Consider the following 18,174-nt stretch of genomic DNA (forward strand, 5'->3'; position numbering starts at 1 on the left):
GAACAGCAGAGTCAGAACGAGTTGGAACAACAACAGAGGTTTCCTCAACTTGAGGGAAAACCTGAGGTTCAGACTGCATAGGCTGAACAACAGACGGAGCAGAAGGCAGGTGCAAGGGTGAAGGAGGTTGACTCCTAGCAAGAGTTGCACCCAAGGATTGTACCAGCTAAGCGGAGGACGGAGGCGGAGTGGTCCGTTCCTGTTCCTGAGAGATGAGTGGAGCATGAGAAGGTTGAGGCTGCGCAGAACAAGGTAAAGTTCTAGCAAGCTGAGGCTCCTGAGGCGCAAGTGCATGGTGTAGATGAGCTTGCCTAGATGAGGGTTGAACTCGGTGCAGCGCTGGTTGAGCAGACAGACTCACGGAGGGGAGAGGTTGTTGTACCCCAACCGAGAGTTGCACCACTGGAGGAGCAGCAAGGGGAGGAGGAGGAAGAGTGTAACTCTCCTGATCCCAAAGCAAGGGTTGCCTTAAAGAAGGCTGAGGCTGAACAACACTGTGAACAGCAAACTCCGAAAGTGGTTCAACATTGTACGCCTGGCAGATGGAGCTGCGACTGGGTGCAGCGAGTGCAGGCGGGTGCAGCACAGGCTGAACGGGTGCAGGAGGTTGGTGCACCACCGGTGCAGGCGGGTGCAGCATAGGCTGAACGGGTGCAGGAGGTTGGTGCACCACCGGTGCAGGCGGGTGCAGCACAGGCTGAACGGGTGCAGGAGGTTGGTGCACCACCGGTGCAGGCGGGTGCAGCACAGGCTGAACGGGTGCAGGAGGTTGATGCACCACAGGTGCAGGAGGTGCAACACTCTCAGCACGACACTCACGCATCAAGTCCGAAAGCTGTGCTTGCATGGACTGTAGTAGAGTCCACAACATCATACGCCTGGCAGATGGTACTGTGATCAGGCGGAGCGAGTGTAGGAGGAGGGAGTGTAGGCGGAGGCGGTGGAGCAACACTCTCAGCCCGACACTCACTCATCAAGTCCGAAAGCTGTGCTTGCATGGACTGTAGTAGAGTTCACAACATCGTACGCCTGGCAGATGGTGCTGCGACCAGGCGGAGCAGGTGCAGGCTGGGCGAGCACAGGCGGAGCAGGTGCAGGCTGGGCGAGCACAGGTGCAGCGAGAACAGGTGGAGGGAGTGCAGGCGGTGCAACACTCTCAGCCCGACACTCACGCATCAAGACCGAAAGTTGTGACTGTATGGACTGCAGTAGAGTTAACTTGGGGTCGGCAGACACTAAGTTCTGCTGAGGTAAAGCCTTAACAGCAGAGATCTGTTGTGGCAGAACCTTACTCCTCTTAGTCGGAGTGTAATCAACTGATGACTTAGGAGAGTCAGAGCTAACCCAACGACTGCATTCGGGTTGTGAACTTTAACTTCGTACGTCTGGCATAGGTCTGGACTTAACGTTTAAGAAGTCTTGAGACCTGAGACCAGCGTTACTCTGCCTTTATTTTCTCCCCTAATCTCTTCTGCAGACGAGCAAAATAAGGGCTCAATCGTCTGCGGGTGGGAGTGACGGTCTCGGTAAGACACGCCCACAACCACCGAGAATACTTCTGTGCGCCGATCAAGGCCTGCTGAACCCTTATGCCCTTCGACATTGCTTCTCCCCTGGGCTTGGGAGCTTGCAAGAGGTCCCGGACTGGGAGGACGACTGGCGCGCACAAAAGTACCCTCACGCACTAATCACTTATCACTTTGATTTCTGTTGCACTTATTTCACTGAACTCGAAACTTAAGTGGTTTGTACCTGAAATACGCAATTCTATCCTTTCTCAAAGTTAGTAATTGCGAAAACAGAATTACAATGTAACAGAAAAATCTAATGAAAGATAAATCAGTGGTTGGAAAGAGACTAAACACTAGATCACTCTAGAAACGTTTAGTTTCTTCCCCTAAAGAGACTAGGGAGAAGAGCAAAAAACGATAATGACGTTACTCGTACGCCTGGCAGGCTTGAATGAAACGTTTATCCTCTTTCTCCCTCCGTCTCTATCTATCTCTCTCTCTCTCTCTCTCTCTCTCTTGACTTAGAACCTGAGAGAAGAGCCCAATCATATATATCGTTAAAACATATTATTGTTAAAGGAAAAAACTGAAAAGTTCCTTTATTAGGATCAAAACCATTAAGTTAAGAAAGAATGAACAAAACGCTAGACACGGTTACTCTTACTGCAACGTGAAACCGTGAACATTCTTTCTCTATCGTAACGATAGAGTGAAAGTTGAACGTTCTGAACGTCAACAACAGCAGAGACAAAACAAAACGTTAGTTCAGCTTTGAAAACAGTACGAGACTGTCAAAGAAAATCTTTCAAACTCTGTGGCGGAAATAGCATAATATGTTAACAGGTAAAACCGAAATGACGGGCTCAAAGTTTATTAACTTCGGTAAAAGACCGCCTACTATTAGGAAGGTCGAATATAAACAGAAATAAAAATTAATTTTAATGAGTTTATAATAAAAGGAAGTTAATCGAAGAGGCCTATAAGAGGCGGAGAGATATAAAATAAATCTATAACTTTGTTAAGCAAAATTAAGAAAGAGTCTATACTCTCTTAGACACCAACACTTCCGTCTAAGGGAAGGGTCGGCCATTGAAAGGTGAACGAGAGTTCATACTCTCTCGTCACCAAAATTAATCAAATTAATTCCAAAAGCTAACTAAGCTAATATAGAAGTTTTCCAGTAAAGCGACAGCCGAAATCAAAGAGAAATACTTCACCAAAGTCGTGAAAATACTCCAAGAACATAAGCGTATCCCAGAACGTCTTGCCGGAAGCACGACAGAGGAATAATTGAGGAGGTGTCAACAAGAAGTACTTGAGTACCTGGCCACAGGTGGCGCTGGTAAATACACCCCCTTCTAGTATTGTGATAGCTGGCGTATCCCTCCATAGAATTCTGTCGGGCAACGGAGTTGACAGCTACATGATTATCGGGTAAGTTTAATGTTGAAAAATTTATTTTACTAATGAAAATAACATTTTTCAATATTAAACTTACCCGATAATCATGTAGCTGATTCACACCCAGGGGGGTGGGTGAAAAACCAGTGTACAAGACTAAAGGATAGCTAAGTATCCCGTATTTCATATAATCAGTTATCCACAATAACAATGAAATAATAAGTACCTGGTAAGGAAGTCGACTTGAACCGTTACTCTGCCTTTAATAAGATCGTCTTCCTTACTGAGCGCAGCGTTCCTCTTGGAAGGCTGAATCAACTCAAAGGTGCTAAAGTATCAAGGGCTGCAACCCATACTAAAGGACCTCATCACAACCTTTAACCTCGGCGCTTCTCAAGAAAGAATTGACCACCCGCCAAATCAACAAGGATGTGGAAGGCTTCTTAGCCGACCGTACAACCCATAAAAAGTATTCAAGAGAAAGGTTAAAAGGTTATGGGATTATGGGAATGTAGTGGCTGAGCCCTCGCCTACTACTGCATTCGTTGCTACGAATGGTCCCAGGGTGTAGCAGTACTCGTAAAGAGACTGGACATCTTTGAGATAGAATGATGCGAACACTGACTTGCTTCTCCAATAGGTTGCATCCATAACACTCTGCAGAGAATGGCTCTGTTTGAAGGCCACAGAAGTAGCCACAGCTCCCACTTCATGTGTCCTTACCTTCAGCAAAGCAAGGTCTTCTTCCTTCAGATGAGAATGTGTTTCTCTAATCAGAAGCCTGAATAGTAAGAAACTGAGTTCTTAGAACTTGGAAAAGAAGGTTTCTTGATAGCACACTATAAGGCTTCTGATAGTCCTCGTAAAGGTTAAGACCTTTTTAGAAAGTACCTAAGAGCTCTAACTGGGCAAAGTACTCTCTCCAGTTCATTCCCCACCAAGTTGGATAGGCTTGGGATCTCGAACGACTTAGGCCAAGGACGTGAAGGAAGCTCGTTTAGCAAAAACCGAGCTGCAAGGAACATGTAGCCGTTTCAGATGTGAAAACAATGATCCTGCTGAAGGCGTGGATCTCACTTACTCTTTTAGCTGTTGTCAAGCACACGAGGAAAAGAGTTTTTAACGTGAGGTCCTAAAAAAGAGGCTGATTGGAGAGGTTCAAATCTTGATGACATAAGGAACCTTAGGACCACGTCTAGATTCCAGCCTGGAGTGGACAACCGACGTTCCTTTGAGGTCTCAAAAGACCTAGGGAGGTCCTGTAGATCTTTGTTGGTGGAAAGATCCAAGCCTCTGTGGCGGAAAACCGCTGCCAACATACTTCTGTAACCCTTGATCGTAGGAGCTGAAAGGGATCTTACTTTCCTTAGATATAACAGGAAGTCAGCAATCTGGGTTACAGTGGTACTGGTTGAGGAAACTGCATTGGTCTTGTACCAGCTACGGAAGACTTCCCCTTGAGACTGATAGATTCCGAGAGTGGATGTTCTCCTTGCTTTGGCAATCGCTCTGGCTGCCTCCTTCGAAAAGCCCCTAGCTCTTGAGAGTCTTTCGAAAGTCTGAAGGCAGTCAGACGAAGAGCGTGGAGGATTGGGTGTACCTTCTTTACGTGAGGTAGACGTAGAAGGTTCACTCCTAGAGGAAGAGTCCTGGGAATGTCGACCAGCCATTGCAGTACCTCTAAGAACCATTCTCTCGCGGGCCAGAGCGGAGCCAACCAACGTCAGCCGTGTCCCTTGCGAGAGGAGAACTTCTGAAGTACCCTGTTGACAATCTTGAACGGCGGGAATGCATACAGGTCGAGATGGAACCAATCCAGCAGAAAAGCATCTACGTGAACTGCTGCTGGGTGCGGAATCGGAGAACAATACAACAGGAGTCTCTAGGTTATCGAGGTAGCGAACAGATCTATGGTTGGCTGACCCCACAGGGCCCAAAGTCTGCTGCAAACATTCTTGTGAAGGGTCCACTCTGTGGGGATGACCTGACCCTTGCGGCTGAGGTGATCTGCCATGACATTCATACCGCCCTGAATGAACCTCGTTACCAGCGTGAGCTTTCGATCTTTAGACCAGATGAGGAGGTCCCTTGCGATCTAGAACAACTTCCACGAAAGAGTCCCTCCCTGCTTGAAGATGTAAGCCAGGGCTGTGGTGTTGTCAGAGTCCACCTCCACCACTTTGTTAAGCTGGAGGGACTTGAAGTTTATCAAGGCCAGAATAACCGCCAACAACTCCTTGCAATTGATGTGAAGTGTCCTTTGCTCCTGATTCCATGTTCCCAAGCATTCTTATCCGTCCAAAGTCGCACCCCAGCCCGTGTCTGATGCGTCCGAGAGGAGACGGCGGTCGGGTTTCTGAACAGCCAAAGGTAGACTTCCTTGAGAAGAAAGCTGTTCTTACACCACGCGAGAGAAGACCTCCTCTCTTCGGAAACAGGAACTGAGACCGTCTCTAGCGTCATGTCCTTTACCCAGTGAGCAGCTAGATGATACTGAAGGGGGGGGGAGGTGGAGTCTCCCTAACACGATGAACAGGGCCAGCGATGAAAGTGTCCCTGTTAGACTCATCCACTACCTGACTGAGCATCGGTTCCTTCTCAGCATGCTCTGGATGCATTCTAGGGCTTGGAAGATCCTTGGGGCCGACGGAAAAGCCCGAAAAGCTCGACTCTGAAGATCCATACCCAGGGAGACAATGGTCTGGGATGGGACGAGCTGAGACTCCTCAAAATTGACCAGGAGGCCCAGTTCCTTGGTCAGATCCATAGTCCGTTTGAGAATCTCCAGACAGCGACGACTTGTGGGAGCTCTTAAAAGCCAGTCGTCTGACGGAGCCGGACACAAGATCATGGTACTGCTGCACAGTCTGTGAACTGTCAACCATGGGGAAGCGAGGAAGTACAGTGACAACCCGAAGCTGTCTAGACTGTCTGGGTCGTACAGACAACTCCTTATCGGGTTGCTAAGATTGCCGCACTGCGTCACAACAAGTCATTCCTGCTGGTTGTTGAACGTCTTCCCAGTGACACACTGACTCCGAGAACAAAAAATCCTCTAACAAGGACTAAGTTTGGACTGCATGTCTTGCAACACAACTCAAGGACTATGGGAGCAGGTGTGGTAACAGACGGGATTAGCGACTGAAGTGGGACCATTACCTTCCCTGGAAGCATGTTATGCTTAAATAAAAGTCCATAGGAGGCTACGCAGCTAAAGGCTCCTCTCCAAATGACAGAGTCCTCAAGGGAATATCAGAAGGAGGGAGAAAAGCACTTTCTCATCTACAGGGACCATATCCGAGAAAAGCTAAGTTCTCTCAGTGAGGGTTACACTGTGCAAACGCAGCAGACTAGAAGGCAACGTTAAGAAACTGTTTGACAGTCTAGTGAATTGGCAACAACCAAAGAAGTGTGACTGAGAAGCATGCGGTAAGGTATGCAGAGCATGTTGTAAGCAGAGCATGCTGTATGCAGAGCATGCTGTATGCAGAGCATGCTGTATGTAGAGCATGCTGTAAGGTAAGCAGAGCGTGTTGCATGGCGTGTAACATTTCTCAGAAATTCCATGACCAGTGCTAGAGTGAGTAATATCGCATTACCGTCCATTGAAAGTGCACGTGCCGAGGGAATTGATTTAGACTGTTTTGTTGATGAATTTGATAGCCGGCATGATAATCGTAGAATTAAGCTACACTAAATGTACTATAATCTACTTCACCTCCGGAAAGGGAAACTCGCCCTGTTGGCAACACTGCATTACTACATGCATGCTTGCAAGGGGTTTAATATCAACATAATATTACCTTACATTCATAACTCATGATTCATTTTGTTTAGAAGATATTTTTGCCATATTTAGCGATTTGTTAAAAATATATTGCAAGGAATACATATATATTTTTATATAAGTAATACAAATAACCTCCATTATCATAATGTTTGTGTAGGCATACATGTATATGATTACAAATGCAAGTTATGAAAGTAATGAGGTGTTATTATTGTCATTGTTATTCCCAAGTTGAATGGGAAGAAGTTCAAGTTGAGGAAAAAAGTGGCAGATGCATGCGTTGAGGTGGCTGACTCATAGCATGAGGTAGTTGCCTCAAGAGTTGCGCTTGCTGAGTGGTTGGCGGATGCGCAGTAGCAAGTTCCTGAGGAACGAGTTGAGGTTCCTGAGGTGTGAGCTGTGAGCGATGAGGTAGTGGCTGCGCAGAACGCAGTAATTGTCTCGCGAGTTAAGGTTCCTGAGGCGCAAGGCTAAGGTGTTGAGGTGCTTGCCTTGAGGAGGGTTGAGCTCGCTGCAGCGAGAGCTGAGGAGACTGACTCATGGATGGGAGAGGTTGTTGTACCTCAAGAGAGTGTTGCCTCACTGGTGGAACTGCAAGTGGAAGCGGAGGAAGTAAGGTATAAGCCTCCTGTTCCCATTGCTGAGGTTGCCTTAAGGAAGGCGGAGGGAGCTGCACACCACTGGAAACAGAAAACTCAGAACGTGGTAAGGTATCCTGAGGAGCCTCAACATCGTACGCCTGGCAGGCAGTACTGCGGTCAGGCGGAGCGATCGCAGGAGGAGGCGTAACCTTCTCAGCCTGACACTCACGCATCAAGACCGTAAGTTGTGACTGCATGGACTGCAGTAGAGTCAACTTGGGGTCGGCAGACACTAAGGTCTGCTGAGGTAAAGCCTTAACAGCAGAGATCTGTTGCGGCAGAACCTTACTCCTCTTAGGCGGAGTGCATTCAACTGATGACTGCGGCGAGTCAGAGCTGATCCAATGACTGCAGCCCGGTTGAGTTCTTGAGGTCTGGACTCTGCGTAGACCTGAGTCCAGCGTTTCTTCCCTGACAATTGATCAGCAGACGAGTAAAAGACGGGCTCAATCGTCTGCAGGTGGGAGTGACGGTCTCTGGAAGACACGCCCGCAACCACCGAGGATACTTCTGTGCGCCGATCAAGGCCTGCCGAACCCTTTTGCCCTTCGACATTGCTTCTCCCCTGGGCTTGGGAGCTTGCAAGAGGTCCCGGACTGGGAGGACGACTGGCACGCACAGAAGTACCCTCACGCACAACACTGACACACTTTGCGCTAATCACTTATCACTTTGATTTTCTGTTTGCACTTATTTCACTGAACTCGAAACTTTAAGTGGTTTGTACCTGAAACACGCAATTCTATCCTTTCTCAAAAGTTAGTAATTGCGAAAACAGAATTACAATGTAACAGAAAAATCTAATGAAAGATAAATAATTCAGTGGCTGGAAAGAGACTAAACACTAGATCACTCTAGAAACGTTTACCTTCTTCCCCTAAAGAGACTAGGGAGAAGAGCAAAAACGATAACAACGTTACTCGCTTGAACGAAACGTTTATCCTCCTCTTTCTCCCTCCGTCTCTATCTCTCTCTCTCTCTCTCTCTCTCTCTTGACTTAGAACCTGAGAGAAGAGCCCAATCATATATATCGTTAAAACATATTATTGTTAAAGGAAAAAAACTGAAATATTTCCCAAAATGAAAAGTTCCTTTATTAGAATTAAAAACCATTAAGTTAAGAAAGAATGAACAAAACGCTAGACACGGTTACTCTTACTGCAACGTGACACCGTGAAAATTCTCTCTCTATCGTAACGATAGAGCGCAAGTTGAACGTTCTGAACGTCAACAACTGCAGAGACAAAACAAAACGTTAGTTCAACTTTGAAAACAGTACGAGACTATCAAAGAAATTCTTTCAAAAACATTAAAATAGCATAATATGTTAACAGGTAAAACCGAAATGACGGGCTCAATGTTAATTAACTTCGGTACCAAGAAAAGACCGCCTACTATTAGGAAAGGTCGAATATAAACAAATATAAAAATTAATTCTAATAAGTTTATAATAAAAGTAAGTTAATCGAAGAGGCCTATAAAAGGCGGAGAGATATAAAATAAATCTATAACAAAATTAAGAAAGAGAGTCTATACTCTCTTAGACACCAACACTTCCGTCTAAGGGAAGGGTCGGCCATTTAAAGGTGAAAGAGAGTTCATACTCTCTTCGTCACCATAATAATTAAATTAATTCCAAAAGCTAGCTAAGCTAACATAGAAGTTTCCAGTATAGCGAATAGCTGCAAATTTTAGAGAAATACTTCACCAAACCGTGAACAATACTGTACTCCAAAATCATAAGCGTATCCAAGAACGTCTTGCCGGAAGCACGACAGAGGAAAAAGTGAGGTGGCGTCAACAACAAGTACTGTAGTACCTGGCCACAGGTGGCGCTTGTGAGTACACCCCCTTCTAGTATAGTGATAGCTGGCGTATCCCTCCCGTAGAATTCTGTCGGGCAACGGAGTTGACAGCTACATGATTATCGGGTAAGTTTAATATTGAAAAATACCAAACCAGCCAGCACTCGTCCATTTCTTATTGCGAATTCTAGTTTCGCTAATAATTAAAGTACAGTATCATATATTAACAGAGAATTGTGATACTTTAATTTACACCCATTTACAAGAACAAAAAATTTTTTCAACCAGTTATTTTATATTTATTTTGTATTTTGGGGTTTTAATATAATTGTTATAAATGGGGAAAGCTTCCCCACTATAAAACGCCTGTTTTCTTTGAAAATTACACTTTTTACTGCAAATAAATACTTAGTGAAATGAACGAATATAACACACACACACACATATATATAAAATATATATATATATATATATATATATATATATATATAATTATACTTTTTACTGCAACTAAATACTTAGTGAAATGAACTATATATATGTATGTGTATATATATATATATATATATATATATATATATATATATATATATATATATGTATATATATATATATATGTATGTATATATATATATATATATATATATATATATATATATATATATATATATATATATATATATATATATATATGTATATATATATATATATATATATATATATATATATATATATATATATATATATATATATATATATATGTATATATATATATATATATATATATATATATATATATATATATATATATATATATATATATATATATATGTATATATATATATATAATTACACTTTTTACTGCAAATAAATACTTAGTGAAATGAACGAATGTAACACACATACTGTACACATAAAATATATATATATATATATATATATATATATATATATATATATATATATATATATATGTGTGTGTGTGTATTTTTACCCGTCGATAATGGGACCCCCAGTGGGAACCTGAGATTTTGTGTTGGGAAAATGATATATAATGATAATAAAAACCTTTTCTTCTCTATAGAGTACATTATATTTTTTGGACGTATAATAAATCCATGGAAATTTGCACAAATTACCTATATCCTATACTACTGGTATATTTCTCCTTTGTTTGTCGACATTCTACGAAACGGTTGTCTTCGCTTCCCTTTCTTCATATGTACCTGCATTTTAACCAGTTTTAGAACTTCTGCTCATCAACCCCACCCCCCCTTTATTTTGACCAATAGGATTACTGTACTTGTTTTCTTATAGGCCCTCCTCATTTTTACCCGCAACATTCAAGTATTTGACCCATCTAATACCATATGTATGTATTCGTTACTGCAATACCCACGTGTACATATTTCTTTTTACTCACGACATTCAAGTATGGTACGAGACTTGGCACTCCTGATACCGTTCGTATGTATTCGTTGATGCAATACACAACTGCATATTTCTCATTTTCTCAGGTTTAAAAGAATTTCTTCAGTTATTACATTATAATGTATTCCTATAAAATATTGATTCTTTCCTTCACTTTGTCTTACTAATTGTTCGTCATTTCTGTTTTTTTCCTATTATTGCCATATTACATTCAGTTTTCGCGTAGCAAATACTTGCTCTGAACAAGTTTACCAATCAAATTTGCTTTACAGATGCGGTACTGTTACACGATGTTTCCGTTAACCAATCACGAAACCGTACGTATGGAAACTTTGTTATTACTTCAAGTGCCTCGTTTCAGTCCTTTCCAAATCATTTTTGTGTGTCACCAAGTGTAGTTAACACCTTTCTTAAAACGCATAATGTCATACCACAAAAACTAGTGACCGAAGTGTCATTCTTGGTTATCATACAGGGAAGAGAAGCACTTTCGACAGCCCTATCATAAAGTACTTCATTAATTTGTTTTCATTGAATTTTGAGGTCTGCAATTTTTAGATTTACAAAAATCCATTGAATAATTGCCAAGAAATAAGATCCAATTGGTGGGGGGAGAGTGGACAGCTCAGAATGTACAGCTTGAGCGCACGCCGAAGCAAGAACCACTTGTTATTCTAAAAAAAAAAAATATATACCGGAAATAATTATCTAGGAAATAATAATCAATCATTAATGTTAATGTGCGCAGCTCAACATTACCGCTTGCCAGTACATAGGGAGGTTGAACCATTAGATTTAGGTTAAAACATTTTGAACAGAAAATATTTGTTTTCCTGTAGTAAATAGCCTAATGTGATTTCACAGAATTTGACTTCAATTCAATTATAATAGTTTTAGTGGGTGTGTAGTGGGAAAGTAGTCAAACTGGTTGCTCTGTTAGCAGTTGAAATGAAGGTCAAATTTGGTTAAATAACATTATTTACTACAGGAAAACATTTTCTGGGCATTTATTTACAAGACCACAATCCCCATTTACTCCAATATTATGCAGTCTTGCAGCTCTCCTCTTATTATTATTATTATTAATTGTTAAGTTATAACACTAGTTGGAAAGGCAGGATGCTATTAGCCCAGGGGCTCCAACAGGAAAAATAGCCCAGTGAGGAAAGGAAAACAAGACAGTAACACTAAAATACATATCTCTCCTATATAAACTACAAAATATTTCACAAAACAAGAGGAAGGGAAATAAAATAGTGTGACCAAGTGTACCCTCAAGCAAGAGAACTCTAACCCACAGCAGTGGAAGACCATGGTACAGAAGCTATTGTGCTACCCAAGACTAGAGAACAATGGTTTGATTTTGGAGTGTCCTTCTTCCAGAAGAGCTGCTTATCATAGCTAAAGAGTCCCTTCTATTCTTAACAAGAGTTAAGTGGCAACTGAGCAATTACAGTACAGTAACCCCTTGGGTGAAGAAGAATTGTTTGGTGTTGTCAGTTGTATGAGGATAGAGGAGAATATGTAAAGAATATACCAGACTATTCGGTGTGTGTGTGTAGGGAAAGGGAAAATAAACCGTAACCAGAGAGAAGGATCCAATGTAGTACTGTCTGGCCGGTCAGAGTACCCCGTAACTCTCTAGCGGTAGTACAATAATTAGGGGGTTCTTTAAATGGGGGAAAAGCAAAAAAATGGCAAGAGATGTTGAGCAAGGGGGGAGGGGTTATAATGAAAACTAGCTTGGTTTCCTCACTAAACGACCTGGAACTGACATCGTCAACATAGTCAACTTAACAGAAGTTTGTGATGCCAGCGTACATTTGATATACTGTATATTCAAAATATATACTAAATTAAAAATAGAGTGATTACTCTAAGTGTCACTATTTGTGAATTGGGTTAATATATGATACTCTATTTTCTAGCGAAACGAATTCGCTATGTAAAACAGACAAGTGCTGGCTAGTTTGGTATTTTTCTCTATATGTTTAATAGGGGCTGGGGCATAATAACTTATATACCGGTCTATTAAAATGTGAAATATGTTTTTCACTCTAGGTTCATTATTTACATCTAAGAGACTGAAGGGGACTTATTGCGCATGCGTTTATTCCTATGGTTTGGGGAGCTTTCTGTGCATTTACAATGACGCATTTGTCAGGAGGTTTTTTTTAAACCAATTAACAGCTTACAAGTACTTCTTCATAAGTTCCCGGGGTGTTGTTCTATAACAGCCATTTTTTTTCCCACTTTCGCCTTCAGTTTTAAGTTAGCCACCATCTCGTAAAGACATCTCCCAAAGTGAACTTAAGGGAAGTACATCAATCTATTTCAAAATTTAGTGTAATTTTGTTTATGTCGGCAATAGATTATGATGGAAATGCTCTCAGTCCAGTGTAAAGCTATTATTATTATTATTATGAATGAAGTAGTGAGGGTGAGAACGGGTGTAAGAAATGAGTTAGCAGCTAGAGTGGATAAGAATGTGTTGGGGTGGTTTGGCCATGTTGAGAGAATGGAATATGGCTGTCTACTAAAGAAGGTGATGAATACAAGAATAGACGGGAGAAGTACAAGAGGAAGGCCAAGGTTTGGGTGGATGGATGGAGTGAAGGAAGCTCTGGGTGATAGGAGGATAGATGTGAGAGAGGCAAGAGTGTGTGCTAGAAATAGGAATGAATGGCCAGCGATTGTGACGCAGTTCCGGTAGGCCATGCTGCTTCCTCCGGTGCCTTGGATGACCGCGGAGGTAGCAGCAGTAGGGGATTCAGCATTATGAAGCTTCATCTGTGGTGGATAATGTGGGAGGGTGGGCTGTGACACCCTAGCAGTACCAGCCGAACTCGGTTGAATCCCTTGTCAGGCTGGGAGGAACATAGAGAGGAGACGTCCCCTTTTTGTTTTTATTTGTTTGTCGGCTACCCCCCAAAATTAGGGGAAGTGCCTTGGTATATGTATGTATGTATTATTTGCTAAGCTACAACCTTAATTAGAAAAGCAGGATGCCATAAGCCCAGGAGCCCCAACAGGGAAAATACCCCAGGGGCCCCAACAGGGAAAATAGCCAAGTGAGGAAAGGAAACAAGGAACAATAAAATATATTAAGAACAGTAACATAAATAACTAATTCCTATATAAACAATTCAAAAATCAACAAAATAAAGAGGAAGAACTCTCTTGCTTGAGGGTACACTCGGGCACACTATTCTATCTGATATCTCTTCCTCTTGTTTTGTTAAAGTTTCTATAGTTTAAATAGGAAATATTTATTTTAATGTTGTTACTCTACTTAAAATATTTCATTTTTCCTTGTTTCCTTTCCTCACAGGGCTATTTTCCCTGTTGGGGCCACTGGGCTTATAGCATTCTGCTTTTCCAACTAGGGTTGTAGCTTAGCAAGTAATAACAATAATAATAATAATAATAAAGAGAAATTAGATATAATATGGTGCCCGAGTGTACCCTCAAGCAAGAGAACTCTAACCCAAGACAGTGAAGAGACTATGGTACAGAGTCTACAGCACTACCTAAGACTAGAGAACAATGATTTGATTTTGGAGTGTCCTTATCCTTGAAGAGCTGCTTACCATAGCTAAAGAGTCTCTTCTACCATTACCAAGAGGAAAGCGGCCACTGACCAATTACAGTGCTAGTTTTTCTATAACCCCTCCCCCCTACTCAACATCTCTTGACACTTTTTGCTTTCCCCCAATTAAAGAACCCCCTACGGGGTGTATGTATGACAGCGGTCAGTGTAAGGGAGGTCGTAGGGGGGCGTTAGCCTCCCCCCTAAGTACAGTAAGTAGATTAGGACACGGCTTGTAGGTTAGGTTAGGGGGAAAGTTTAGGTTAGTTGATGTCCATTTAGGGTAGAATGTAGTTTGTTGTACTTATATACCAGACTTGAAGTTCATAAAAGGTATTTCTCCAAACATTCAATCTGGACACGTACGACAGCCTAGTAAGACCTGTAAAATACGTCGACCTTCCTGAATAATCTTAATATCATGGAGATGCTATATTCTACATGTTTACTATCAGCAAATACACAAAAGTAATAACAACTTAAATACAAACCTGTTTCTTCATCGTTGGCCTGTTCCAGCGCTTCCCTCAAGCGCTCCACCAAAACCGGCTTATTTCCCTTCGTATCCAAGCCTCTAGCCTGCAGCTCAGCCCTCAGTTCCGCCACTTTAAGCTTGCTTGGATCTATGTCACTCATTCCGGTTAAATTGACAACTCAACGCCAATTCCAACGTGACAAATTAGTTAAATTACACACACAATCTTTCCCGCGCTACACACTACACTCGGGAGTAAACATTCAAAATGGCGTCCGTTCGTAGACGACAGTCGCGACACTGAAGGCTTGGTGCAGAAGATTCGTTTTGATTGGTCGGCTGCCTCACTTGGCAATTAGATCACGCGTTCTGATTGGTACATTTTACCCTAAAGATTTTCCCAGTAATGATTAGTTTCTTTGCTATGCTCTTTCTTCTTCTTTTCCGAAAACGTTGGTTTTCAGCATTACTGTAGTTGACAGCTTTGCCTGCATCACTATGGATTATTATTATTATTATTATTATTATTATTATTATTATTATTATTATTATTATTATTATTATTATTATTATTATTATTATTATTATTATTATTATCGTCATAATTATTGTTGCTATCTTTATCAGTGATATTCTTATAGTTGTTGATAGGAACATCCTGTATCTAAAATGATAATAATAATAATAATAATAATAATAATAATAATAATAATAATAATAATAATAATAAAAATCTATTCAAACACATGCCTTATGAAAAACTAAAACACACCTTGATCTTGTGACAGCACAACACAGAAGAATAATACTCGATTAAAATCTGATTACTTATTTATTATAGACTGTTCAAGATGGAATGTGCATTAAATACCAGCTAGTTATACAACTCAAGGCCAGAGTCAGCATTTAGAATTGCATAACGGTAAAACAATACTTTTCACGCAACGTATATAAGTCAATGGATCCTAGCGTCGGTCAATGACCTCTGGGAAACTTAACAAAACACGGCGCTGTCTTGATTAAATACATTGAAATATTGATCAATAAATTGAAATGTTGCTCAGTGCATTAGAATATTGTTCAGTAAATTGAAATATTGCTCAATAAACTGAAATATTGTTCAATAAATTGAAATATTGTTCGATAAATTGAAATATTACTCAATAATTTGAATTATTGTTCAATAAATTGAAATATTGTTCAATGAATTGAAATATTGTTCTATAAATTGAAATATTGTTCAATAAACTGAAATATTGTTCAATAAATTAAAAAACCTATTCAATAAATTGAAATATTGTTCAATAAATTGAAATATTGTTCAATAAACTGAAATATTGTTCAATAAATTGAAATATTGTTCAATAAATTGAAATATTGTTCAATAAATTGAAATATTGTTCAATAAATTGGAATATTGTTCAATAAATTGGAATATTGTTCAATAAATTGAAATATTGCTCAATAAACTGAAATATTGTTCAATAAATTGAAATATTGTCAATAAATTGAAATATTGCTCAATAAATTGAAATATTGTTCAATAAATTGAAATATTGTTCAATAAATAGAAAAATATTGCTCAATAAACTGAAATATTGTTCAATAAATTGAAAAACCTGTTCAATAAACTGAAATATTGTTCAATAAATTAAAATATTGTTCAATAAACTGAAATATTGTTCAATAAACTTGAATATTGTTCAATAAATTAAAATATTGTTCAATGAATTGAAATATTGCTCAATAAACTGAAATATTGTTCAATAAATTGAAATATGGCTCAATAAATTGAAATATTGCTCAATAAACTGAAATATTGTTCAATAAATTGAAAAACCTATTCAATAAATTGAAATATTGTTCAATAAACTGAAATATTGTTCAATAAATTGAAATATTGTTCAATAAATTGAAATATTGTTCAAAAAATTGAAATATTGCTCAATAAATTGAAATATTGTTCAATAAATTGAAATATTGTTCAATAAACTGAAATATTGTTCAATAAACTGAAATATTGTCCAATAAATTGAAATATTGTTCAATAAATAGAAATATTGTTCAATAAATTAAAATATTGTTCAATAAACTGAAATATTGTTCAATAAATTGAAATATTGTTTAATAAATTGAAATATTGTTCAATAAATTGAAATATTGCTCAATAAACTGGAATATTGTTCAATAAATTGAAATATTGTGCAATAGATTGAAATATTGTTCAATAAACTGAAATATTGTTCAATAAATTGAAAAACCTGTTCAATAAATTAAAATATTGTTCGATAAACTGAAATATTGTTCAATAAATTAAAAAACCTATTCAATAAATTGAAATATTGCTCAATAAACTGAAATATTGTTCAAAAAATTGAAATATTGTTCAATAAATTGAAATATTGTTCAATAAATTGAAAAACCTGTTCAATAAATTGAAATACTGTTCAATAAATTGAAATATTGCTCATTAAACTGAAATATTGTTCAATGAATTGAAATATTGTTCAATAAACTGAAATGTTGTTCAATAAACTGAAATATTGTTCAATAAATTGAAATATTGTTCAATAAATTGAAATATTGCTCAATAAATTGAAACACTGTTCAATAAATTGAAATATTGTTCAATAAATCTAAATATTGTTCAATAAATTGAAATATTGTTCAATAAACTGAAATATTGTTCGATAAATTGAAATATTGTTCATTAAATTGAAATATTGTTCAATAAATTGAACTATTGTTCAATAAACTGAAATATTGTTCAATAAATTGAAATATTGTTCAATAAACTGAAATATTGTTCAATAAATTGAAATAGTGTTCAATAAATTGAAATAGTGTTCAATAAACTGAAATATTGTTCAATAAACTGAAATATTGTTCAATAAACTTGAATATTGTTCAATAAATTGAAGTATTGTTCAATAAACTTGAATATTGTTCAATAAATAGAAATATTGCTCAATAAACTGAAATATTGTTCAATAAATTGAAATATCGTGCAATAAATTGAAATATTGTGCAATAAATTGAAATATTGTTCAATAAACTGAAATATTGTTCAATAAATTGAAAAACCTGTTCAATAAATTGGAATATTGTTCAATAAATTGAAATAGTGTTCAATAAATTGAAATAGTGTTCAATAAATTGAAATAGTGTTCAATAAATTGAAATATTGTTCAATAAATTGAAATACTGTTCAATAAATTGAAATACTGTTCAATAAATTGAAATACTGTTCAATAAACTGAAATATTGTTCAATAAATTGAAATGCTGTTCAATAAACTGAAATATTGTTCAATAAATAGAAATATTGCACAATAAATTGAAATGTTGTTCAATAAATCGAAATATTCTTCAATAAATTGAAAGTCTTGGTTTTAGTTGAGTAAAAGCGTCAAATCTTAGTTTGATTGGTTTATTTTAACGTTAGAGTATTCTTCTGGAGAGCAGTTTTTTCGAATTATTATTATTATTATTAATTGCTAAGCTACAACCCTAGTTGGAAAAGCAGGATGTT

General features: G+C 38.5%; 1 protein-coding gene across 1 annotated transcript in view; it reads right to left on the minus strand.

Annotated features, from left to right (window-relative positions):
• The window catches only part of LOC137624278 (heterogeneous nuclear ribonucleoprotein U-like protein 1), a 148,455-nt gene extending 133,525 nt beyond the window's left edge, over positions 1-14,930 (minus strand). The window contains exon 1 of the mRNA XM_068354820.1: positions 14,660-14,930. Coding sequence (XP_068210921.1) covers positions 14,660-14,804 — 145 coding nt within the window. The 5' untranslated portion in view covers positions 14,805-14,930. The remainder of the gene's footprint in view (positions 1-14,659) is intronic.
• Positions 14,931-18,174: the final 3,244 nt, after the last annotated feature.

Source organism: Palaemon carinicauda, chromosome 31, assembly GCF_036898095.1.
Source record: "Palaemon carinicauda isolate YSFRI2023 chromosome 31, ASM3689809v2, whole genome shotgun sequence".
Lineage (NCBI taxonomy): Eukaryota > Metazoa > Arthropoda > Malacostraca > Decapoda > Palaemonidae > Palaemon > Palaemon carinicauda.